The sequence below is a fragment of the Taeniopygia guttata genome, chromosome 5, assembly GCF_048771995.1.
Source record: "Taeniopygia guttata chromosome 5, bTaeGut7.mat, whole genome shotgun sequence".
NCBI classification, from domain to species: Eukaryota; Metazoa; Chordata; class Aves; order Passeriformes; family Estrildidae; genus Taeniopygia; species Taeniopygia guttata.
Window position 1 is genome coordinate 5,905,404 of NC_133030.1, and position 26,532 is coordinate 5,931,935.

Below are 26,532 nucleotides of genomic sequence, written 5' to 3' on the forward strand. Positions count from 1 at the left end.
GAGATGTAGCTGAACCATTTATAATTAAATGTTTGACAAACTATTATTTTTGTTAGATTGTTAAACTGGATTGGCCACTTAATATGATATTTAGAAAGACAGAACACAAATTTTGTTTCCAGTTTATTTATTTTTATGCCAGATCAGTTGCATATTTATTTTTAAATATTTATGATCTTCTCAGTTTTTCCCTGATTTTGATAATGGTTGTGCTTATTTACTCTAATGCTCTTCCAAGTTCTGGACACAGAGATGTGTTGAAGTCTTTTCAGCTCCCTTTTTGACTGCACAGCAGGTTCATGGGTTAGCTCCCTTTCCACAGAGCTCTGCAAACCAGGGCTCTATCTCTTCTCCCAGCATATGCTGAATGCAATTAGGCACCAGTTCAGAAAAAAAGCTTTGTAAACATTCTGAATTCGTGCCACATTTTCTGGCCTCGGGAGCTGCCAAATGCCTAAATGCTGTATTCAAGCCAGATGTCTAAATATATAAAATGAATGACTGAACAAAGTGCCTCCTTAGTTGAGCATATGCCTATAGGGTGGACAGATCTGAGGGGCCTGAGATCAGCTCCAGAAGAGGATGTTTTTCCAGCCCACGTCCCTGGACACCAGGAGGGAGACCAAAATACGACCCCCTGAATGAGTGTACAAGAAAGAAGCATTTTTTGCTTTCTTAGTGTGAGGTACCAAGCCTCAGGAGTTTCTGCTGGCAGTATCATAAGGCAAACTCTGTCACTTCTCAGTGAGTACACCTGCCTCTGGGACACCCAGGTAGTTGTTCAGTAGAATCAAACAGTTTGGGTACATCTGGTCTTTCGCCTGAGCAACATCCACTCAACCATTATGAATGGGCTGCCTCGCTCTTGTTAGGAAGCTTACATGATACAAAAAATAACTCATGTACTTCACTGACTCTTAAGTTTGCCAATGTGGTTTTCTCTTTTGTTGAAAGCAGGAGTAAGTCAGAAATGAAAGCAATAATTATGATTAATACTGTGTATTTTAGCTCAGTTGTGGTAGTGGGCAAAACTGAAATCTAATTGAACAGGTAGAGTAACCTACATAAAGAAGCTATTATAAGAGTAGTTTCTGATGAAATTTTTCATACGTTTTCATTAGGCAGTCTCAGTCTTCTTCTCTCCTTCTCAAAAGCAATAGACCTGGTCCTTTCTCAACCATGTTTAAAGTAAAGTGTAAGGTGCATTTATATTCCTAATCTTCATAGAACCTGAAACTTTGGCAGTCTTAAAATACTGATTGGCTTAGTTTCCCTATTATGACAAGCTGCCTAGTTTGAGATTCTGGGTAGTGCATGCATGGACTGTGCAGAACTTCAGAGAAAAGTTTTGCAAGGCCTAAAACTTGAACCAGGTGTTACTGTTTTGAATTCCCTATAAATTATTTTATTAATAACCTTGAAAACAACTTAATATATCCAGGCAGAGTGCGGTGAGTGGCTACTGGTAATGTAGAAACTCTGTAGTAAGGTGAAGCAGCACTAATAATTTCTGGTAAGGCAAGGTAACAACCTTCCCCTCACAACCTCTTTATAGTCCAAGAAGTCTTGAATGGTTATTCTCCTTTCTAACAATGAAATAAAACAATTCCAGTGTGTTTGTTGGAGGCTAGCAGTGGTGTAGGGAGCTGCCACTAGCAGAATGTCCTTTTATTTCTCCCTGCTAGGTGTGGCAGTGTGGAGGAAGCATTGAGGTTCTGCCTTGCTCCAGGATTGCCCACATCGAAAGAGCACACAAACCATACACAGAGGATCTGACTGCTCATGTCCGGAGAAACGCTCTGAGGGTGGCTGAGGTCTGGATGGATGAGTTTAAGAGCCATGTCTATATGGCCTGGAACATACCCCAGGAGGTAAGTCACAGAGACCAGTTCTTCTAAGCTTTGGCTTTAGATCCCTTTCATTTTGGTTACTATCCTGAATTTGATTTTTTTTGTGGTAGGATTTTATTTGTATGTATGTATGTATTTATGTCCCACATACAGGCATATGGTATATGCCCATACCTACACAATTGCATATAAACATATATATGTAGTTGTGTCTTATAATGTTTTGTCTTTAGGTTCCTTAAAAATTAATTTCTTGTCGAGTTTATTCTTTTCACTGATGACTCTTCATGGGTATTTTAAACTAGTAGCTGCAGAAATGAGGGGGGGGAAACACCAAATTGCACTTCTTAATCTGAACTTTAGTCTCCTATTTACATCACAGAGTGTTATAATTCCATCAGATTTGGGAGGAGAGATCTGCCAGGAGGTTTTGACATCTATGGATGAAAGTGTGGGGTGTCTGATAAGTATTGAACATCAGAGTGAAGGTGGCTTGGTAGGTGTCATGACATGTTGCAGATTCTTGCTACAGCTCCGCACTGGACTGTTTGTCCTGATTTCTTTTCCATGGATGAGTACTGCTTGGTCCATTGTATTGAAGAGATAATGTCAGATGGCCAACATCAGAGTTCAGTTTGATTTTAGCTGTTCTTCATTTCTGTAGTCAATGGTATTTAATCTGTGAACAGCTATGAGCTAAAGGGCTCAGAGCAAGGGGGCTGTACGTACTCAGAAATTGTGTGATTGTTTACACCTAGAAGCTGGGAAGCATGGTTCTATTGAATGTGGAATTTAACTTAGAGTACGGCTCTCATCATTACAGCAAAAGCAAAGTCTTAAATTAAAGAGCAGATTAGTTTTTCTTTAATAAAATCTCTCTAATTTGACAAAAGTTCAGAGAAACTGGTTTTGCTGCAATTTCTGTGTCAAGAAATAAAATGCTGTACTTCTCCTTTAGTTTAATTAGAAGAAAATGTTAGAAACAACAGCTAAATACATGAAACCCAATGTTGGTTCAGCTGCTCTCAGTGGCTTCTTGCATCTCTCATGATTAAAACTAGCTTAGGCAAACTGGGGAAGTCATTGTCTTATTTTAGGTTGCAGCATTAGCCACTTAATTTGCTATGACCGTGAAAAAAATCCTCTACAACCTGATATAGGAAAGGACTTTTCTGAAAGGCCCATGTTCATGGAATCCAAACTGCCCTCTACATGTCCCTGTTTTGAGTAGTTGCACAGAAGTCCATACAAAAATAGAGACATTTCTGCACAGGAGAAGTTGCTTCTTTTATGACAAAGCAATTCCAAATGAATTTTATTTGTGATTACCCTGATAGATTTAAATTTCAGTTTCTATTTCATATTGTTAATTATTTTCTTGAAGATTGGTTCATCTTCATTGATTGATCCAAGTTTTAGTTTTTTGACTTGCAAACAAAACATTAACACAAAACATAGAAATTCCTTTTGCTAATGAGGATGTACAGCAATATACACTAATTTGCATCTTATTCATCCAGAGGCGAGGGTGGTGTTGCTTAACCTTGTGCAAATTTGAGATCTGAATGCAATTAGAGATCAAATTCATAAAGAATGCAAAGATAAGTTGCAGCTGAACAATTATAGAAGTAATTCTCTATCTGGTATCTAATGAATACTGGTAATGGACTGTGTAGGTAGTAGAAATGTATTTAGTTAAAATAGTCAGCACTTTCCATGAAATATGTTATTCCAAAATGTTAAACATGGGACCTGATTTTTTCCTTGGAAGAATTCTCTGAGAAGTCAGATGTTTCCAAAGGTTTTAGTCTTTGGGCACTAATACTAGTAATCCAGAGGAGTCAGGTGCATTTTGCAGTGTGCTGTGACTGCCCTCTCAGAATCTCTGTGGGCTTCTCTCTGAAGTGCTGAGGGCTCCAAATGGAGACCTCTGCTGCCATGGTGACTTCTGCATCATTGACACTTGGATAAATAGATTCAGAAAAGCACTTGAAACCCAGAGGAAAGATTCTTCAAGTCCCAGAATCAGGAACTGTGCTTTCCATGTGTTCTGCCTGCGCTTCTGGTTTTGTTTGTTGGTTGTTTTGGTTTTTTTTCCCCATCATATTCTCAGCTTTGGGGAACACACTCTTTTATCGGTGGTGATAAAGCCAGTGTGCTACATGTGAGCTGTTTTTCTTCTCCAGCTGCATGAAAAGATGTGATTACTGAGGCCCTTAATGCTCTTTCTTACACTCTGAACTGTGAGGGAACAGGCACTGGTGCCTTCAGGGCTGCATAAGAAAGGATTTGGAAGGCAGTGGACCAATTTAGTACTTGATCCCAGGAAGCCTTGTTAATGCCTGAAGTGGAATGTTTGTGTGCTGGCACCCTCTTTTTCCTTCACACAAGTGTCACATACACTGGCAAGTGCAGCCGGAGTGGTGCATGAGTGGGATTTCTTCAAAGGTCCATTGATTCTTTTTCAGCACATTACAACCTTTTTAGTCATTTACTACAAAATTCAGAAAAAAAAAAAAAAAAATTGCCACTTAAGGAGTAGTTCCACATAAAATTTTACAGATGATGAAGGGCTTGAGAAGGGGAGTCACCATTTTTAAAAGTGTTATGTCTTATCTGTGAATGCCAGATCACTGTTTCCTGCTTTTTAGCATACTTTGCCAATGTGGAAGTCAATTTTAGTTCAGTTAGAAAATGCTTCCATAATAAAATATACTTGTTCAGGATTAACATTAATTCAGTGCTTTGGGATGCAGTGGTTGTTTTCAGCAGCTCAGAAATATAGATACTTACAGATACCCTTTTTTTGAGTAACTAAGAAAATTCAGTGGTTTTTTTTAAATATTGCCAAAATATTTAGGTGTTCATGGCCTAGTAAAAGGCTGTTGTTTAAGAAGATAGATTCTAAGATTTCCCTATGAAAATGTATTTATCCTATGTTTTGCTCTGAGGCAGAAGTCATTGAGCACAGCATGTAGAGCAAAATGTCTCATTTTACTTCCTGTCAAGAGCAGCCACAGATTTTCACTTAGATCCATCTCTAAAAATTTCTGCTGTGTGATTTTGACGTGATAAATTATTGATTTTTTTATACAGGGCCTTTATGAAAGTCATGCTTTGTGATCTGCTCTTATGAAAAGCAGAAACTAGGTTAGCCAGAAATGTAAAGGAGAATAAAAATTACGGTAGAGAATATCCAGCAATTGCTTCTAACAAAAATAACACATTCTCTTTTTACATTACAAAAGAACTTTAATAAGTGCTATTTCAGAGAGGTGAGCAGAGCTTCTGCTCTTTGCAGTCAAGCAGTAATCCAGACTTCAGAAATGGCCAGAATGTGTCATACACTATTGATTAGGCCACACTGGGACACCAGCAATACTCATGTTTCTAGGGCAACTTGCTACTTCCTGCCAATTCCTTTTGGATTTGGAAAGTGCCAGGAAATTAGAGAACAGCAGTGATATTCATTGGAAACTGGATCTAAACCCCACTGAAGTCAACAGGAGTAGTCCCATACACCAAAGCAGACCATGAAGGAGACCCTGCCATGGTGAACTGTATCACATTTAAATGGGGCACTTCTGGGGTATATGTGGGGAGCAGACCCACTTCACAACCAAAACATGTTTATTGTCATAGGTCAAAACGATGTTTGGCTCTTGGGGATGGTGGTATGCAGGACCAGGAGTTGGGCTCAGTGATCCTGATGGGTCCTTGCCAGCTCAGTTTATTCTGTGATTCTGCAATGAGGAAAATTCTGGGTGTGTAGTTTAGACAGAAGTGTGTCACTGATGTTTCTATGACTTTTTCTGCCCTTTGTTTCATGCACAGGACTCCGGAATTGATATTGGTGATATTTCAGAGAGGAAGGCCCTAAGGAAAAAGCTCCAGTGCAAGACCTTTAGGTGGTATCTTGTCAGCGTGTATCCAGAAATGAGAATGTACTCAGATACCATTGCCTATGGAGTGGTAAGGATCTTGTTTACATTTCCTATTATAAAAACATGGGGGGAAAAGGTGTAATAGTGGAAGTAATTAATGAAGACAATGCCTGACTCAAAGTAAAAGAATCAGATCAATTTAAAGTCACCAGTTAAATAATATGGTTAGTTGACAGAGACAGCACTCTGCTGTCATATGTGCTGAGATGTCCTCAACGTTATCTTCCTGCCTGATTTTTTTGTTGTTTGTTTGTTTGCTTCATGGCTTGCATTCCACACAGAAATACTCAAGGTGTGACTTTGCAGGCACATTGGAGCTGGCAGGTTTGTGGCAGCAGGGGAATTTGCAAAATAGACTCAGTATTTCAACTGCGACCTTCTTAAGATTGTAGCCAGATCTTAATTTAGAATCATGGAGTCATTTAGGATGGAAAGACCCTTAATATAATCAAATCCAACTACTAAAGGCTGATGCTCTCCCTTATTAGACTTTTCGCCATTTAAGGGAAATGCTGATACACCCTAGAGCAGGTATCACAATCAAAGACTAACATTCCAAGTTAACCAAATCTCACATAGCTTCCCTTGTATAAAGCACCACTAGAGAGGTTTTGGAATTATGTTGCATCCAACAGAAAGTGCAGCTAAATCCATGCATTTTGGGCTCATCATTACTTGTGGGACAGTAGTGCCCTTTTCTGTGTTGCAATCATGCTTGAGTTGCATTGTGCTAATTAAGGCGGAAGCAATTCTTGCCCCGTGGAAACTGGCAGGGCCCCAGACAGGGAGGGCAGGTGTGCATGGCATGGAAGATGAACAGAGTAAATTAAAACAGGCCCATAATAAGGTAATAGACCTAGGATGTCCTTTTGACTTTCTCTTCCACTGTCATTTTCACAAAAAATTAATTCCTTTGAATTAAATTTTTTCTTTTTATAAGACAAACCTAATTAGAAAATGTGAGAGCAGATCATACAAGTTTGTCTTCAGAAAACTGAGCTGTGTAGTTGGCCAGTATGGCTCTGGAAGAGCCCTGAGGGTGCCATAGAGCAGCTGCTGTGTTTTGGGAAACGAAGGGCTGTACATCATGTGAAGTTTCATGGCCCCTGTGATAATATGTTAAAATAACCATGCTGGCTTTTCATAAAATCATACAAGAAAAGCACTTCAGCAAAGGTTTAGCTCATTGCTAAATGCATTACCTAATGGTTGCCTCCTGTTATATATGATGAATGTAATTCACGCCAGTATGACATGATATGTGTAATATTTGATATATTGTTGCAAGCACACACACCAGCACTGGGAGTTGCCCCCACATATTCGAAAACTGGTTTCTGACAAAACCTCATTTGCAACCTAATACATGTGGCTGTCCGGAGCGCTAATCATGCCAGCAAGGACTTGAGATTGGGATGCTGAAATCCTCCAGGGTGATGCATCTGAATGCCATGTTTCAGTAACTCCATCAAGGAGAGTCATCACCACAGGACCCCTAATTGTTCTACCCCAGCACAGAGAAAAGAGACTTTATGAATATGTGGGACTTTGAATGGGAAGAAAAGAGGATTGCCGAAATCCCGGCCTCCGGCTGTTGGGAAATGGTTGTTGGAACAAGGCCATGATTCTATGGAATACCTGTTCCAACAAACCTGTCTAAGACCCCAGAATCAGGCTTTTGTTTGACTTGGGAAACAGAGCTTGGGAACCAGTCTCTGTTTCGAGGCCTGGGAAACTGCATACTTGTACAAGGTCTGGGAACAAGATAATAAGGACAGGCATAGCCTTGAAGATATGCTCTGTCCTTGGAAGGCATGACTTAGAGATGACAAACTTGGCTTGGAGAACATCTTATTTAAAATTTCTATTTTTCTTTTTTAATTTGGCTAGATCAATTTTTATCTATAACACTCCCACATTAGTTCAGAACAATGCCAAAATCACACCTGTGTGCAAGGAGCCTCTGCCACACACCATGGAACTGCCCTCAGTGATGCTGTGATCCAATCAAGTGTGGAGTTTCCTGAGGAGAAGGAGGCATAGCAGCCAACTAATGCATGGTTCTGCTTGTAGGTGGCTTTGGACAAAAAAGTCTTTTCAGGTAGAAGTGATACAATACAAATAAAGTACCTAAATAAGGTAAAGGCTGTGGAAGAGCTAAAGTACTCATGTTAAGACCACATCCACATTGTGCAAGTCAAAAGGAAACTCAGCAACAGTGATTTTATACTGAGAGGTTTTCATCAACCAGAAAGAGTAAGAAGAGTTTTTTACAGAAATACTGAGCACAGTGGTCAGCTTGGAGAAGAGAAGGCTTCAGGGAGACCTTAGAGCAACCTTCCAGTACCTAAAGATGGCTAAAGGGAGCTGGAGAGGGACTTTTCACAAGGATGTATAGTGATAGGACAAGAGGGAATGGCATTAAACTGAACAAAGGCAGGGTTAAATTAGATATTTGGATGAAATTCTTTACTCTAAGGCTGGTGAGGCACTGAAAGGGGTTTCCCAGAGAGATCATGGACTCTTTTTCCCTGGAGGTGTTCAAGACCAGGGTGGATGGGTCTTTGAGTAACCTGGTCTAGTGGAAGGTGTCCTAGCTATGGCAGGGGAGTTGGAATGAGATAATCTTTAATGTGTCTTCTAACCTGTCTAGAAACTGGTGTCTGCTAGGGAAGGCAGAAAGCCTACCTTGGAATAGAGAATGCAAACCCCCCTCCCTCCCTCTGAAATACTATAATTTTGAAATGAAGGGGGCTCTCAGGCAAATATAGGGGAATAGGAATAACAGTTCTTCACTATTATCTATATCAAGGCAAAACAAAGCACCAATAACTATGGCATTAACAACAAACAGGGAGCCAGTATTAGTCTCCTTGACTGCAGGCGCTCTCCCCTTTGGTACAGTTACCCTCACAACTGTCATGAGAGAGCAGCTGCTCCCAACCCCATCCTTTTCTACCTGCCCCCATTCTCGTGATATTTTTGCCCCCCGCCCCACCCCCCCAACAAAGAAATTCCCAAAAACCAAAGGAGTTCCTCTCAAGCACCCAACCATCAGTGCTTCTTAACAGCACAATACAAAGAAATTCCACAGGTCACAAGGAAAGAGCGGAAAAGCTCGCTGTTTTATGAAATACTGTTGTATGACACAAGATTAAGTGCCCCTGTCCTTCTAGTAAAATAATCATTTGGATGTCTGATCTTCTTTTGTGTCTGCTTTGCTGTTTGCTTTCACATCTTGCAGCAGAGAAAGGTGTGATATTTCAAAGTGTTATGTGTAACGTGGGTAATTTGCGCCTATAAAGTGATATATATGTAATGTTTATATTACTAAAAAATATTGTCATAAAGCATGTGAGTCTGAGCCAGGGGGTTGCCTCACATACATTGAAACTACTGCTGATAAGAAAGAGGAAGACTACATTTACAAGGTAATACATGTCTGGAGATGGGTCATTTCCCAAGGTGATCCGAAGAACTCCCAAGCAGTGGTTGTCTCGACAACTACCCAAGACTGAGATCGCTGGAACCACCAAAGATACATCTCAATGCCAAGTTCCCATAACTCAATCAGGGATGTACATCACTCTCCAGACACAGTTTTGTTCAACTCAGCACAAAGAAAAGATACTCTATAAATATGTGGGACTTTGATTGGAAAGAAAAGCACGATCACCGAAAACCCTGCCTCGAGCAAAATAAGCTGTATAAAAACTGCTTGAGCAAGACAGTGTGAAACATAAGGAACCCTATACTGTAATAGGCAGACCTGTGTCTCACCCAGCACTGATCCCGGGCTCAGCACTGTCCTTTTCTTTGTAGCTAGCTCGGATAGAATTCGATCACTAAGTATTTTTAATTTAGCTGGATCGATTTTTACCTATAACAAAAGCAAGTCAGCTGCTTCCATTCATCAACTGGCTTGCTTTTTTTTTTTTTAGAAAATAGAAATACTGCTACTATAGCATTATCATCAATTTTTTAAAATCCTGAGTAATTGAAAAAGCTGTCAGAATGGGGGTAAAGGTTAGGATATAGGCACCTACAGAGACATCCCACATTTTTATTTCCTGAATCCTACACTTCCTCATGTTCTGTGAGAGGGAAATAGTTGCAGCATTCAGGTCTAGCTTATGCTGTGGAATATAGCTAGGGTTGGGATTGGTGGCAGAGTAAATATTTGGGAAGCAAACTTCTTTCTAAATTTTGCAGTACCCTCCTATTTAGAAGAAAGCAATACTTGGCCAAAACCTGTAGTATTCAGTGTAACAATAATTATTTCTGAGTTTCAGCACAGGGATTGTCTGCTTTATTTTGATTGTTTTTAAGATTAAGTCTTGGTAGGCTAAAGTTGCATTACTCAGGTTAATTGTTGGTTGCCACAAAGCCACTAGATTTTGTAAAGGGGTTGTTCCTGAGAATCTGGGCCTCAGATTTTGAAACATCATTTTTAGTAACAGGTCTGTGGCTGTTTTGTTTCTGTTTTTTTGCTTCCTTTATTATGGGGATTGTTGTGGAAAAGTTTATAATGTTTGCACTAGGACAAGCATTAGGACTGGAGTTTAGGGAAGAGGTTTGAAAACACACTGGTAGCGTTTATAGATGGATAATGTGATGGTTGGCTCTCACAATTAAGGGATAAATATTACATGTATGTTAAGAGGAGTTTTACTGATGTGTATTTATGTTATTGTGATATGTTCTCCCCATAGTCCTCCTTCCTTTCCCACTTGTATTGCTGTCACTGGCCTTGGTAGTTGGGGTATTTGGGAGGAGAGCAGGCTGGCTACTAGGAGGCAACACCTGACCTCCAATCAAACTGCAAGGGAGCAGTCTCCACCAAGGGACACCGAAGAAAAATTGACTGCCAGACTTTGGGAGGGGCTAGAATTACCTGATGGGACACCAGAGGTGTAAAAGGTGGAGCAGCCGCTTTCTGGGCGAGCACGTGGTGGTTTAGTTCCACACTCCCAGTGCTGCTCTTTCTCCTTATTCAGTCATTTGTTGTATTTGTTAGGGTTTAATAAACCCTTGAAATTTTAAAGTGAGAGGTTGTTTCTCACAGGTAGTGATAGACCCAGCCATGAATTAATAAGGCTGATATTTATCATTAGTTTGGATAGAGAGGGGTGCCTAGACATCTGTTTGTGATTAGAGTAATGGCTATGGTTACATTATGAATAAGAAATAGAAGACTTTGAGAGAGAAGATTTTATGTAATTCTCAAGGCTTTAATTATTGAGAATAATGCCAGTATTGATACCTAATGCATATTTTCTCTCTAGTGTTGAGATGCATCCTGTCCATTACTGGATTTAGAGTTAGGTTTAGAGTTGGAAGTCTTGTAGAGATGAGTTGATGGTTTTGATTTTATTCACTGCCTGGCTTCAGCCTCTGGCTTGTCCACTCTTCTTACATGCAGTTCTAGGCTTCCTTTCTAAAGGAATTTGGTTTCCTCAAAAGAGGCCCCTGTGCACAGATGACAGAACTGCCCAGTTAATCACAGGTGGTTGCAAACCACATTTCCACTCCATCAGGCAGTTGTCTCCTGTTCTCTGAGCCAGTCTTACACCACTGAACACCTTTCTGCACATCCATGGGTATGCAGTCCACATCTTCGTCCTCACACTCTGAACAGACCTCCCAGCTATCTGTGCTCATTAATTCAGCACTTCACTTTTAGAAAACTCAGCATCGCCCAGGTTTTTCACAGGGCTTTGTTCTGACCGGGGCCAAGTACTTTGAAGTCTGTTCATTGTTGTGCACGGGGTTAGCCTGGAATAATCAGGGGAGCTGGTGCATAACAATTTCCCTGAAGTCTCCAGATGTCAGCTGAAAGCAGTTTTTTGAACTATTTCCAGAAATCAGAAGATTCTCATGAGTGATTCTTAAAAGCTGTTTAATACCTGATCTATCTTGCTCAGCAGGATACATTCAGGTTCTGTATAGAGTGTGTACCAGAGACTAAATATTTTTAAAACAGATATTAAAAGATTATTGCTCTCTCTGGAGGCTTTTTGAAATATACCCTGCCTGAAACTTTGTGCAACATTATTGAAATCAGTGGTGCTAGATTATCTGCAAGGAAGAATTTAGTCCAGATGCTTTCTCTTCACTGCAACGTATTTTTAATTTTGCCTATTTTCTTCTTCAACTGCATATGATCTATTTTTTCAAAGAAAAGAAAGTAATCACACCATCTTTTTCCTCATGTAAAACTTGCTTGATTTATTTTTTTTTTCTATTTGTTTTAGCTGCAGAATTCCCTGAAAAGTGATTTATGCCTTGATCAAGGGCCAGACACAGAGAATATCCCAATCATGTATATCTGCCACGGGATGACACCACAGGTTAGTTTGTCTAATGATCTCTGATTTTGCTGCTGCTGTTAGCAGATTGTGTGGGAGGAACCATCTTGTACCTGTCATTGTTTTCCTGCAACAATCCCTTGGCAAAATGTTTAGTAGCTGTTTTTTAGAGAGACAGCATTATTTCTGCTGTAAATTGAGAAAACAGTGGTATAATAATGCTTTGACAAGGAAGTTGATTTATAAATTTCAAAAGAATTTGAGGAATCTGAGAGTCAGCACTGATCCAGATTTGCTGATAAAAGCTTTCATTTCTGATCCTTAACTGTGCATGTCATAGTAATGAAGCAATGCATTTTAAAACATTTTGCATACATGCATAATATGCATACTCATAATATATATATGTGTGTATATATATCTGAAGCAACATGGTTTTTTACTTTATATATTTACTGTGTCATTTCCACAAATGTGAAATGCACAACCAGCTTCTTCACACCATACAGCTGTGTCAAATTCCAAACTCTGTTCTTGTGAAAACCCCTCCTATAAATCTCCTTTTTCTTTCTCTGCTGTTGTCCTGTTACTGTACTATGTGCCAAAGACTCAAATTATGAAAACCTTTCCGTTTTCCTACATAACAGCTGGAATTACTACCTTGGCACACAAAAGGGTTAAGACCTGTGTCTCCCCAGCTAAGTACATGAGCTTAAGTGAAAGGGTTTTGAGGTAAATCGTGACAGGAAAAATAATGTTGCATGGCCTCAAACACACTTGTCAAAGACAGATGTGCAGATTACTTAACCTTAAAAGTAACATATACAAAAATGACGTAAAGAAAATGGATATACTTGTGGGAGTTACTGGAGACACTGAAAAATCCCTCCAGTTTGAATTTTCCCACTATGTTTTATATTTGCTTTCTTGAAAGGACCCCATAACACTCCACCCTGTGGAGTTTTGGAATGTGGTTTTACCCAGGAGTTGTCAGTTACCTGATTTGACTATGCAGCAAATGAATCCTCACAGTATTTCAGAAATAAAGACAGAGCAGCAGGGTGGTCTCGTCCCCTGTGCCTGGACCTCATAGTGAACTGGAAACATGAATTTGGTGAGCTGCAGATACAATTCTCTACTTCCCTGCCAAGTTGCACATGCTGCAGCTCTGTTCTGCACTGGCTTCCTTTGCCGAGAATCTTTAATATTGATCACTAGTGGCATCATGTTTGAGTAAATTAAGGATGATGAAGCCAGAAATATCTGAAAATCCCATCCATCAGACTCACTTAGTGCATAGGCTGTGCCTTATTTGTCACAGAATGATGTGGGAACCACTGTTTGCCTGCAGGAGCTTTTCAAGACAGTCCTCAGTGTTTGCAAAGAAACTGTGCAATTCACCCCTAAGCAGAGCCATTATTCCTCATCCCCTGGCACCACAGCTCTGGTGGCACTCATCTATGAGAACAACACACTGCAGGCATGCCTGTAAAGTCCAGTTAGAAACTTTAATTATAGTTGAGAGACAAACCACGATAACCAAAGTCACTTCAATTAGTGCAGCTCAGTATTCACCAGATAAAGAAGTACCTTTGAATGTCAGCTCAAGTTCTGTACAACTGAGATAGCAGCAAACAAATGACAGAGGAAAAAGAGACAAGGGAAACTTTTCTAGACAAGACTCTGCTCCTTCATATTTAAAATGTTGTGTCTCCTCCCCATTATTATGTATTTCATTTTGTAACTAATGTTAAAAACAACATCCAAAGGGCCCATATTTGGGTAATGATTGAGAACTTTTTCAAAAGAGAATTATACTTTTTCTGTGTTAGGGATATGAGATTCACACCGCAATGTTGCATCTCTTAAGCAGAGCTGCAGCCCAGCCACGTACTTTTTCTGTTACGTGTCGGAAATATTTATATAAATATTCCTTTTAATCTTATATGTGATCTTGCCAATAGCCACAGAAGATACCAGTAAGATGTTAATTTTATTCTAGTAGTGGTGAAACGTTGTATAAAGGGGGCTGGTTTTCCTACCTGGCATTGCTTACAAAAACAGATTAGTGCCCTGATTCAGGACTGCCTGGTTGAGTGTTTGGGTGATGCCATTCTTAGCTTGGATGCAAAATTTTTCTGTTGTAGCTATTCCATTTACAGTTTTATTGCTGCTGCCACTTAGCAAACTTGCATCTAGATGTGCAATAATATAACTGACTGCCAGGAACCACTCCCTCATATGCAGTTAAGTTGCTATTATTAGTTACTACTACAGCCCCTCTTCTAAATTGGATAACTACCTTTTCTTCCTCCATTAACTGCTTTCTGATGTTTTAAAATTCTCATCTTTTAGCAGAAGTGGCTTAGATAAGGTTTTTGACATAAGGCCTTGTTTTACAATCATGGGTTCAACTACTGTTTCCTTTTAATATGCTTTATATAGGAAAGAAAACATCAAAGTCAATAAAAAGGGAACTGCATACCTGATGTTAAAATTCCATGCTCCTTTTTGTTAAGACAGTATCAAAAACATCATGTGTAGCTTCATAATTAAAAGCAGTAGAAAATGGCAAGGAAATATCCTAAAATATTGCAATGAAATTATCAGCAGTGTATTTTCCTGTGATGTTTCTGTTTCATTTTAAATAGAATCAGGATTAGTGATGGTAAGTCATCTGTGATTCAGATTTCCAAACCTTTCCACAGTCCACTGTGTCTACTGTAAGTAACACTGGCATATTTACAGTTCATTCCTGCAAGTATCTTGGAGTGCTTTATAACTGTTTTTATTTCCTATTTCCCTTCTGCAGATAAACTGATGCAAATCTTATGTGTGGTTAAATACTAAGATGGAATAGAAAATCAAAATATAATCTGTCCATTTCTGTAGTCCTCTACTACTAATGTGAAATAATTCCTCACAGCAGGGTGTTTGGCTTGGCCTGAAAAGACAGAAGGCACTTGAAAAACTACAATCTGTGATTAGGTGTGTTTCCTACCCTCCCTTCATCTTCAGGGGGTGCTTTCCAGGGCAGCTGTATTTTGTCCTGGTCCCCAGGAGTCTGGACACTTCAAGAGTTATGGTACCATTCACTGAGTAGAGCAGCCTGAATGTTTGACTAGTGGAAAAAACAAAAAGGGTGATGATCCTGCAATGCACTCACATGAATTTAAGGGAAGAATTGCTATTCCTTTGCCTTTGGTAAGAATGAATTAATTACAAAATGCTGCCCAGATAATTAGAGTTTCTGTTGAGAGGATCCTTGTCTAAGTGGTGGCATCTGAACAGCATGGCTGTCTAAGTAGCTCATCCTCCTCTGATTCTGTTGCTGAAGAGTATTTCTCCCTAAGCATCACATCTTTCCATTCCTGCCTTTAGACAGTCTCTGCCCAAACCAGCACTGTAATTTCTGCTCCATCTGTACAGCTGCTCACAGAGTGTTGGCATAACTCCCCAGCTCACCTGCAGGACCATCACACCTGAGCATCTGCTGCTGCTCCTCCAGCCACCACAGAACCATGCAGCTGTTAGATGTTCACAGACCAAGGCCATCAGGTGATTTTGGTACCTCTGATATGCTGCTGGCCACTGTTTGTAAGGGGCTTTCAGTGTCTGTGTTAGCCTGCCATATCAAGCTTCTCCTGCTGTGCAGCTGCTTAGCACAGCTGGACAAAACCCAGCTTCTGCAGCTGTTGAAACAGCCAAAAAAGTAAATGCAACATGGTAACATAGTTAACTGCAGGAGTTAAACCAGGCTCCTTAATACAATGTTTAATGATGGTAGATATCCTGTTGCTTTAATCACATAAGATCAGCTCAGAGGCAAAACACAACAGCTTCCCATCAGAGTGATGATAAAGGGAATCAGGAAAACTGGGAGATGAGGTGGCAGTGAGAGGAGATAAATGTGAAAGCAGAAGAACAGTTGTGGCAAAACAGTAGCTAAAACATAAAGTTCATGTGAGGCTCTAGGGGTTTTGCTGAGAGTTCTTTTATGTGGTTCATATAGAAGAGGTTAAAGGTAGTGTTTTAATTCCTGAAGTTGGTAAAGTAAAGCAACAATTCAGTCCTACATTTAGGTCTTAGAAGATCTATTTCCTGCTGTGCCCCTGTTCTGCATGGAAAAGATGGTTGTTGTACTTGCAGCTACTAAATACATGCTCCAGGCCTGACTGCATTCCGTTCCTGGTTCTGGCATCTGCCTGAGCCTGGTTGTTTTTTGTTGTTTAAGGCTGCTGTTTAACCAGGTTTGTAATCTTGAAGGCAGGTTGATGACAGCATGTCACTTGCATTCAATCTGCTCCTGAGTGAGAGTTTAAAAGATTCTTTAATGAGAATGAAATACCACATTATTAGAGACTTTATTATACAATAAATAAATAGCATCAATCAATGAAGTGATATTTTAAGTAGAGATTTACTTTGAAAATCGCTTGTGACTGAGGGGATAATGGGCAGTTCTGTTACCTGGTTCAATAGCTTCTGGTTCATATAATTCTAAATTTATAAGCAGTTAAACCCCAAAGCTCATCCAGCGATGTGAAAGTCCATAGCAACCAGTTAGATTTTGAGGAATTCAAGTTGACAACCAGGGTCAGAAGACTAAATGGGGAGTATCACTAGAAAAGAAATGCAGGTGAGAAGGGACACCCATTTATATATTTTCATATTCTTGCAAGAGATTGCAGAACTGACACCAGTGACTACAGCCCTGCCTGGTATGAATTATTGCATCTCCACTCAAGGCAGTGGAAGAGAGTCCTGCCAACACATAAAGCTGTACAAGTCTCTGACCTGAAAGCATAATGTATTCTAAGCACAGTGTCTGAAGTACTGGGAGTAGTTACAAAAAACTCCTAGAAATTTCCAAACACTCTCTGTATGGTTCATGAATGCTTCCTTTAAAGTGTTTTTAATATATATTTTTATAAAAGCTATGTTTTCTTCTATCAAATCTCTTAGCATGTTGGTTGTTCATACACAGATATTTTTCATACATTTCAGAAAATATCTTCTGTTATTTAGAAGTTTGTTAAGTGTGTGTGTAAAACACATAAGTGTTGCAAACTGAGACTCGGTGCAAGAAAATAGTTTAACAGAAGGCTCCACATGCAACAGATGTGGACTGCCAGGGAATAAGGAAGAAAACAACAAAACCTGCAGATAGATCAATGACTGGCCCTTCAGAGTTGAAAAATCACTGCCTTGAAGATGAAGTGTCTACAATAAAAACATTTCAGGCAGCCTTTTTTAGGCAGTAAAAGGGAACACAGCAGCTGTTTAACAGCTCTCAGTTACATGGAAATTTAGGGTTGGCGTTCATGTTTGTCTTGAAGGCAACTGTTAGATTCTGCAGCTGTGTACAGGGCTGCCTGACCTGACAGCACCACTTCTTTCTGACATGTTAGGCTGAGCTGGGCCCTCACTCCTTGAGGATGATCCTTCCATGTGTGCAGACACGCAGAGGGCTGGACAAACCTGAGCTGGACAAAGCACCCCGTTCTATCCTGGTCCAGGTACATTTTCAGTGAGCTGCCAGATCAGGAACAGATCAAGTCCTTGCTGTGGCAGTGTCAGGTTTGCAGTTGGATTGGATGATCTTAACTGTCTTTTCCAGCTAGAAATAGAGAGTTTTTCATTGCAGGTGAAGATCAGTGGTGTTGAATTTTTAGCTTCTGGGTGTGGATCTGAAGGATTTGCATACTCCTCTCTTTATCCAGCCAAAGTGAGTCTGTCTGTCACTATTCCCATGCAGAGAGGCAGCCTGGCTGCTTCTCTTCCAGGGGCTGCATCTGACAGCACTGCCAGCTCATGTTGTCTTACAGGTTGTCCTTTGCCTTTTTTTATGAACTCTTGTGGAATGATCTAAGCACTGGGCCTAACTCAAACTTCTATGTACATGCTTGATTTCTGGGAGCAAAGATGCTTTTCCGCTATAAATAGCCTTTTTGGGTTTTTTTTCCTTCTCTCCAATCTGGACTGCCCAGTTTGGTAGATGCCTAAGTAATAGAAGATAACGTAGAGAGTCACTGATACTGCCTGGCAAGCATGTTATCAGCATTATTAAATTGTATTTTTTATTTTAAACATATTCTGTAAATTGCTGTGGCAATTAATGTCTTATATAAGGCATTCCTGCCAAGTAGTTTATTAAGTCTATTTGTATTTCTTCTGATTTCTTTTAGTGCATAAATCCTGGTTTTGATCATAGTAAAGTTAATAAGAATTGTGACCTTGCTTGCAAGGGAAGCAAAATCTGGTGTTAATTTTTTGCAATCCTTTTCAAAGTCGAGTTTTCCTATGTATACCCGAGAAGATGAATTCAAAGCTGCAGCGTCTTTAGAATATATGACAGGTACATCAGGGAGCTACAGAGATGTTTCAAAGGCTTCCAAAACCAACCAGTCCTCCTTGGCCTAGCACAAGCAGTGCAATGCTTTCTTCTTGGGGATGTGTTGTGGCTGAAGATATTTCACATTATATAATATTTTCTTTCTAAATTTTGTTTTCCTTAACTTTGATTCTGGCCAAATTCTCATTATTTCCTTCAGTGTAGAGTTTCATAGGGAGAATCTGTTAATCTGATTTCTAGGTTTGGAGCAGTTTTATACTGAGCCATTTGCCATGAATGATTCTTTTCCTGTACTTGCTGTGGCAGCATTAAGTTTGCAGTTGGACTCAATGAAGTCTTTTCCAACCTAAATAAGAGAGTTTTTCATTGCAGGTGAAGATCCGTGGTGTTGAATTTGTAGCTTATGAGTGTGAATCTGATGGATCTGAAGGATTTGCACACTCTATTTTGCAACTGAATAAGAGTTTTTATAATAATAGGACAGAGACCAACCTGTCTCTTTATTTTATGAAAGTATCAGACATAATGAATGTTATTCTCTGTTCAGAGGGTACAAGGCACTGGAATTCAAAAGAATCAGCACAAGAGGTCCTTCTGGTTTCAGATAGGTCTTTTGTATGTTACATTTCACTGATTGAAAAAAAAAAAAGCAAAGGGGAAAAGCTGTAGAACTGCATCATTCTGGATCAGAGGGAATATCTTTTACATCCCTCAATTTGGAAATAATGGAATGGATATTTCTGCTTATTTATTTTTGTGTTCAAAACCATAGTGTGAAAACATTGAGTGTACCTGTGAGAATTGAGAGAACTGATCACTTGGAATTGACACTCCAGTCATGGTCAAATTAAAGAGTTGAAATATAATCTTTTTTTTTTTTTCCTAAGAGTAATGTTGATTTTCTCATTTGGAACCATATAGAATTTTTGTCATCTTGGAGAAATGGTTTTGTTTTGAAGAAATATTATCTTTGTTTCAATAGAATAGTCTAGAATGAAAAGGAAGTTTAAAATGTCTTCTATGCTTCTGAAATCTGTATTCTTCCCTAGTGTACAGGCTTACTGCTGAAGGTGAGCATGAATAATGAAAAAGGAAAATACCACTGTAAGGTGAGATTAGTGATCTGGCTAAAGCAGTAATCTTGATGTTGAGGTTTCAGCACCTGAGCTGAAGTTAAAAAGCAAGAATTCAAAAAGTAGTTCAATTCTTTTAAGTGCTGTGAGGAAGAGTATTAAGAACTTGAATTACTGCAAAACTTAGAGCCAAGAAGGCTCTAAGACAGAAAGAATGGCCAAGTATTTTTGTGATTGAGAAATGACTGCTCCTTTAAGCAGATAGATGCAGCAGGAGAGTCAAAGTTAACTTGGCCAGTGCCACAGGAGACATGTGTTTGAAAAAGCAAATAAAACCAACCCCTAACCACAAAATGTAACAGGAATAAGAGCAGTTGTCTGCAATACACTGTATCTGTTAACTCATCAATTCTTCTAAATAAGAGAGAAATGCTCATCTTAGAGAATGGATAAGAGCTCTTTTATGATAGCAGAACTATTTAATATTTTACAGTAGAGGTACTGTTGCAATTTTCCATATATTAGAAGATGTGCTGAAAAGATAGAGAAGCATAAGTTAACCTTTAATATGAGGAAAAATTGCAAATGCTGATCAGAAGCAATGTCAGAAGGGTACTCAGAAAATGCTATCAAAGACATTCAGTTCCTCAGCTTTTGCCTAGTAAAGCAGGATTTCCATAGAGATAATAGAAACTGCAACTGGCAAAAAATCTTTTGTAATTTACCTAGACTTGATAAACTCAGCTTTCATCACATTACTGCGGAAGAGAATAATGCATTGTGTCAGCATGTATGACTATATCCATCTTTATAATTTTTTCTGGATATCTTGTCCACAGCTGATATGTCTGTTAATGATATGGAAGGAGAGGGGCATATATCTGCTGTCTTTATAGTTTGACCAGAAACAATTTGTCGATTTCTCTTGGGGCTCCTATAGGTCAGGGTGACCCCAAGAGAAATCGTAAAGGGTCTTTGCTCCCTTTAGCCCAAATGCAGCCACAGAAGAGGTCTGGAATGCGTGAAGTCGAGTTTTCAAGGTTGTTTATTTCTTCTTATCTAAATATTCTTTCTCTCACCTGCTGAGCTCTGCCTAGCAAGTCCACCATAGGATTCTGCTGAGCCCTCTTGGGCAGTGTTTACCTTTTATATCAAAAGTTATGTACAGTCTGTTTATAACAATGCACCAATATCTAACATCTATGTTGGATGGTGTGATCCCAAACAAATAGAAAAGTGCCACCACCACACTAAGACATAGAGGACAAGAAGAAAGAAAAGAAAGCTAGGACACGCCCAAATTCCTCCATCTTGTACCCCCTTGAACTCCATTCTAAAAATCCCAAAATTCTACGTTTCCACCCTGTGTTAGGTGGAAAAAACCCTTGTGACTTGTAATTCCTCATCCAGAGTTGGCATTTTTCTACGGGCTAAAATTGAAGCCATAGGTGTTTTTGACTTCATGCCAGGGTCTCAAGATAGTCAGGACAGCCAGAGCTTATCATGGTCACTGTAAGAGTTTTTTTTCTTAGTTTGTATTTTTAAGGCAATTTGCCCAGAATATCTGTAATTAAAACAAACCCTGCATTAAAAATGTAATTGAAATAAACTGTTGAGAGCAACTGCAGTGCCTAAGAATTTAAAATTATAAGAGCATTTCAAGCTCTCATGTACTTTTTTAATTTAGAAAAGATTGGAGTTGTTAACCTGAATATTATACAACAGTTTAGAACTGTTTTCATCTAGGAAAAAAATGCACATACATTTCTAGGCTTTTTCTTTTTTTTTTCAGAAATATTTGAAAATGTGGAGGTGAAATATTGCTGGGCAATATTGATGATAAGCCTGACGCTAGATTTTAGATTTGGATTCAGAGCTGTGGTTTGGTGCTTAAGGGCTTTGCAGCCCACACCCCCAAAATACTCATATGGTGGTTTTGGGGCTGCTGCCCCTTTCTGCAGTGCTTGGTTCTGCCCTGACCTTGGGGCCCAAAGCTGCCCCTTCCCAGCTCTCCCTCAGGCACTTCGCAAATGAGCACTTCTTGTGTGAGATTATGTAGTACAACCACAAAAGAAAGGAAGGGCTTTCCTTTGCTAATTTGGAAATGGTTTTATTTCACACTCTTGGAGAAACAGAGCAGATGTTTTGGCTACCTGCAGTGTAGTCTCATAATCTAATATTACATTTCACATTTTGTAAGTGCATTAATTTGAAATAGATCAGGATTGGATATTATGTAGGTCTTACTAGAGTTATCCATATATTAAAATTGTCTCTTCTCATTGCAAATTGGCAGTTCAATCATCAGTTTTTAAAACCAATTGTCGCTTACAATCTAAATTTAGCATAAAATTAACAGTTATTGGAGCACATGTAGAGCACTTGGAGATGGATGGTGCAGTAATTGTGGGATGGTTGTCAATTTAAACATTCTTTTGATTAATATTACACTGTCTCTTGTTACTTCATCAGACACTGAAGTTCTGAAGGTCAGATTTTTGTTTCTCAAATTCTTAGCTGTATGTTATTAACTATTAGAGAAGGTAGTTAATACAGTAGATGGAAAATTCACTTTATAGTTACTTTAGTTTTATTGATAATTTTATTATGTCAGTCCAGTTAATTGAAGTCATCCACTGGCTCATTTAGAATTCATGGACCGAGTTCAGTTCCCATGACAGCATATTCAACTCCCTCTGTAATTACGTGAGCCATATTACTTCCATAGTGTTCATTCAGATTCTGATCAGCAATTCAGCTTCAGCTTAGGTTCTCCCCGATATTGTTCTGCATTTGCAGAATGTGGTTATTTGCAGAAATGTTTATGGAATGATTGTATCCACAGTGTGTTTCTGTGAATAGGGAATTTTTTTTTGTCCTGCTGATTAACCGTCATTTGTCCAATTGAGAAGCACAGAGAATGTCAGAAATTATTTGTTCACAGAAAATGTTGATTGAATATTTATGACTAACTCTGAAAAAAGAAAACCTGCATTGATTTGGAAGCCAAGGAAAGAGCTATGTTTGTCAGATAATTTATTTGAAATCAGCAATCAAACTAGCTCTTAGTAAGAGTTGAGTTCTGTCTAAACCTGAATATATTTACAAAGTGGATGTATTGTTCCCAAAGAAAATAGGGGATACTAGAGATTTTAATCTAGGGTGGTTTCAAGAGACAATGGCTAGAAATTAAAGCCAGCTGGATGCCCACTAGGAATAAGGTGTGTATTCCCTCAGAGCAGGTCAGTGGCCATCACAGGAAGTAATTGCTGACATCATTAAAGCTGACACAACTCTGGAAACTATAATTTCATACAATACAAATCATTGTACTTAGAGCTAAGCACATGGAAATATGGAGTTCATGGCATATGGGGGAGCAGAGTGAAAAACTGGTGATCCTTTTTGGCTCATGAATCCGCTGACATGTCAGCCAAGTGGCAATCACAGCTAGGACTTCTTGGAATTTCAGTCCTGTTGAGAGGGTTCAGAAATAACACTTAATTGTTACAGGGAATGAATAATGGTATGTCTTTAAAGAAATTGGGGGGAAGGAGTGTTTTATGTGGTTTTGGATAGCTTTAAAAATAGTTATTGAATTTCTTGAATTAATTTTCCTTTTTTTTTTTTTTCTGTTTTATTTCTCCTAAAGTGTGATTGCATAAATTATAAGCAATAGCTTCCAAGCCTGTCTGCTCAGCTGGCTGTCCATAAAGGCTCAAAGCAATCAAGTGGAAAAGCTGAGGAATGCATTTAAGCCATTCTGATGTTACTACAGAATTAACTTTGGGGTTTTTTGGCAGGGAACTGCACTGATTGTGGACATTGGAGCTTTGTTGCTCTTGCTGTGTTAAAGACGTAGTGATTTGTTCAGCATGCATATTCCATTTCAGCAGTTATTTTCGGTGCTTTTGAGCTCTCAAGTTAGCCTTAAAACTGTGAAGTCTGCATTGGCTGACTGACAAATGGCAGTTTGGGAAGTTAAAAATAGCAACACAGCTCATGAACTTGCTACTTTTAGTAAAAACAACATGGGGTTTAAATAAAAATTTTTTTAAAGGATAAAACTGAGGTTACTGCATTAAACCTGGAATTTTTTAGATAATGCTGCTTTGCTTTTGGGATGGAGATCTGTCACCAAAAGGGCACGGGCTGAACTCAGTATGGAAGAAGTAGATCATGGTAAATCAGAGTAGTAAATTTCATGTTGGTCTGGAGGTTTTATTTGATCTTCTATTTTATATTAACACAGAACCAAATCCTTAATTTTTTTAACTTGTCCTTAAATGTGTTTACGTGAGGAAATCTTCAATTGTTCAAATAGAAATTATCAAATACCATTGCATTAGAGGGATACAGTGTGCTAAAACAGTTTCCTTTGTTAAATTGTGCCTGCAGGTGTTTTCATTATATGGGACACATTTTGGCTACCAGCTGATCTCAGGGTTGTGTGCTGTCAGCACTGCTGGATCAAATTATCAAATTATTATCAATCATAATTTAATTTATTTGTGTTCGATGCAGTCACAACACTAAGTCCATTCACCTACTGCATTGATTTAAACATCTCCTCAAGTTCAACCTCATTCTTGTTAGCAGTTATGAATCTGGGGGGTTTAAGCATTTCTGGAGCAGGTTATTTTTTTCCTCAAATAGCATTTTTTAAATTCAATATGATAGTAATGGGAGTGAGTGTTTGCATAAGGATAGACCGAGACTCTTGGGACCTTCTTGAGCACTCAAGGCACATTTAAATATGAGCTGTCAAGTGAGCTGCATGTCATTCTGCCAGATTTGTGACATGGCTAGCACTCTGTGATACCTAATTTCCCCACTTTCAGGAGGAGCCACACCTAATGATTATGGAGTAACTGCATGCTGCAGAGCACCCATTAATGGCTTCCAAATATCTTCTAATATCCTATGTCACATGTTTTCAAGGAAGTTAAATCTGCTTGCTGCACATAAATTTGAAGGACTTCTGTAATTTGATCAATATTCCCTGAGATAACACTGTAGTTAAGGTCACTAAGAAGAAACACCACCTACAAATACTGTGTCAGGTTTGATGTTTACTTCAGCTTCTTCGGCACTGTTTGGACTTCTAAACATCAATAATGATTAAATTTTTCATTAATTAACAAATTTACCTCTTAGGATTCTTCCGGTCTCTCCAACTTTGTTGCTCTTCAGCATTTTTCAGCTTTGCTCTTATGGGAAGCTATTTCCCACAGTCACAGAATGTTTGAGGTGGGAAGGGACCTCTGGAGTTCGTCTGGTCCAACCTGTCTGCTTAAGCAGGGTTAGCTACAGCAAGTAAAATATCTCATGAGACTTTATTTTCCTATTCTATCCATAAATGCAGATGAAGCCCAGTTCATCTTGGGCAACAGAAGAGTCCCTTGTGAGGAAAATAATTCCATCTCTTCCCAAATTTGCCAATTTGCCAACTCCAAGACAAATATATTGTCTGGATAGGGGTGAAAAAAGGTTCCATGATCTCAGGCTCATTGCTTCCCCAAAAGGCTAAAAACTCTCCAAGACTTGAGATAGATATAAAAGAAACTCTGATATTTCTGACACCTCTTCTTTAAAGGAGCAAACCAAGCATTAAAGATATAAGATAACTATAACCAAATAAAGTAACTCATAAAAATGTTTCATCTTCAGTAAGAAACAGTGGCAGCTGTGAGTCAATAGCATAAATAACAGTGGGGATGGAGCCCCCCAGCTGATCATGAAGGATAAACTCTGGGTGCTTTGAGATAACAGGACAGTGACTAAAGCTCTAATCTCAGTAAGGCTGGCCCAAGGATTTCAGCCAGTGCCTAATGAAATGCTTTCCGAGTAGCAGCCATTAAATGGGTTTAATTAAATAATAATTAAATCAGACTTTAAATGCAAAGCAGCTGCAAACATGTCTGAGAGATACTTTGTGCAACAGGAGAGCAAATTTGGTGTGGTGCCCCATGTGCCATAGAGAATGTGAAGTTAATTTTATTTAGAGAGTGCTCAACACTGTACCAGGATCAGGTACATCAGTGTGATTCAGCATCTCCCAAATTGTTCTGTGACTCTTGAAGGAACAAAATTTTCTGGCACCTCCTTTTAGGGCTGATGCAATTTCGTTCATGAGGAAAGGGCTCTATTGGCTTGAAGCATACAAAGAGATTTCATAGTGAATGATCAAGACTGAGTAGTGTGATTTTAACTGTTCCACTGTCTTCCTGCAGTGAATCTGATAGGTGCAAGTCACAGACTGAGTTGTACTGGAGACTGACAAATTTCTGCCCCAAGATTCTGCTTAAGAGGCCGACAGCAATGGGCTTGGAAAGGAGGATGCTGAAGGAATAACTCGTAGTTGACTGTAGTTGTGTCCTCCAGGTGTGTACCAAGGGAAGATCTGGACCAACAGTTTGTTGACTGAAAATCTGATGCTTTACTTCAGTCCAGTTTAGTCTGGGGGGAAAGCTAAATACAATCAGTGTGGCTTTAGGGGGTTTTGGGCTCTTTTGGGGTTTTGCCACACTTAATTCATGTCGCGGGTCACGACAGCCCAGCTAGGACAGGGACAGGGTGTGAACTGCCTCTTTGCTGAGCTCCTGCACAGATTGTCTGGGCCTTGGAGCTTCTCTAGGAATTGAGAGGGTCACTGTCCTCCCTCTGTACCTTTTGGGGTGGATACATGGGGTGGGACTGGTTGTCTCCTCTCAGCAGTGTTGTAGCACGGAATTCCCTCTGTTGTGGACACAGCCCAGTGTCCCCTCGGAAGGAGGGAAGAATGCCATTCCACTAATTATTAATTAATTCCCAAACTACTATTTCCCCAGTGCATTCCTCTGCCACCCCTGCCCTCTGAGGGAACATCTAGCCCTAGAGGGCCTGTGTAGGGCCAGAGATTTGTGCTTTAGGGACAATCTGCACAAAAGAATACAAATCACTAAATGGTTTATCGTACAATAGACAATCGTAATAATTCTTACTGGTGTTTCTATTCATATG

The 26,532-nt window shown here is 39.3% G+C and overlaps 1 protein-coding gene across 5 annotated transcripts in view; it reads left to right on the top strand.

Moving 5' to 3' along the window:
- The window catches only part of GALNT18 (polypeptide N-acetylgalactosaminyltransferase 18), a 275,590-nt gene that overhangs the window by 218,468 nt on the left and 30,590 nt on the right, over positions 1-26,532 (top strand). For 4 of the 5 annotated variants that reach the window (XM_032748975.3, XM_030273457.4, XM_002188833.5 and 1 more), the window contains 3 exons: positions 1,686-1,871; positions 5,685-5,822; positions 12,049-12,144. In XM_032748975.3, coding sequence (XP_032604866.1) covers positions 1,686-1,871; positions 5,685-5,822; positions 12,049-12,144 — 420 coding nt within the window. The remainder of the gene's footprint in view (positions 1-1,685; positions 1,872-5,684; positions 5,823-12,048; positions 12,145-26,532) is intronic. The other variant, XM_032748973.3, reaches the window with a different exon arrangement.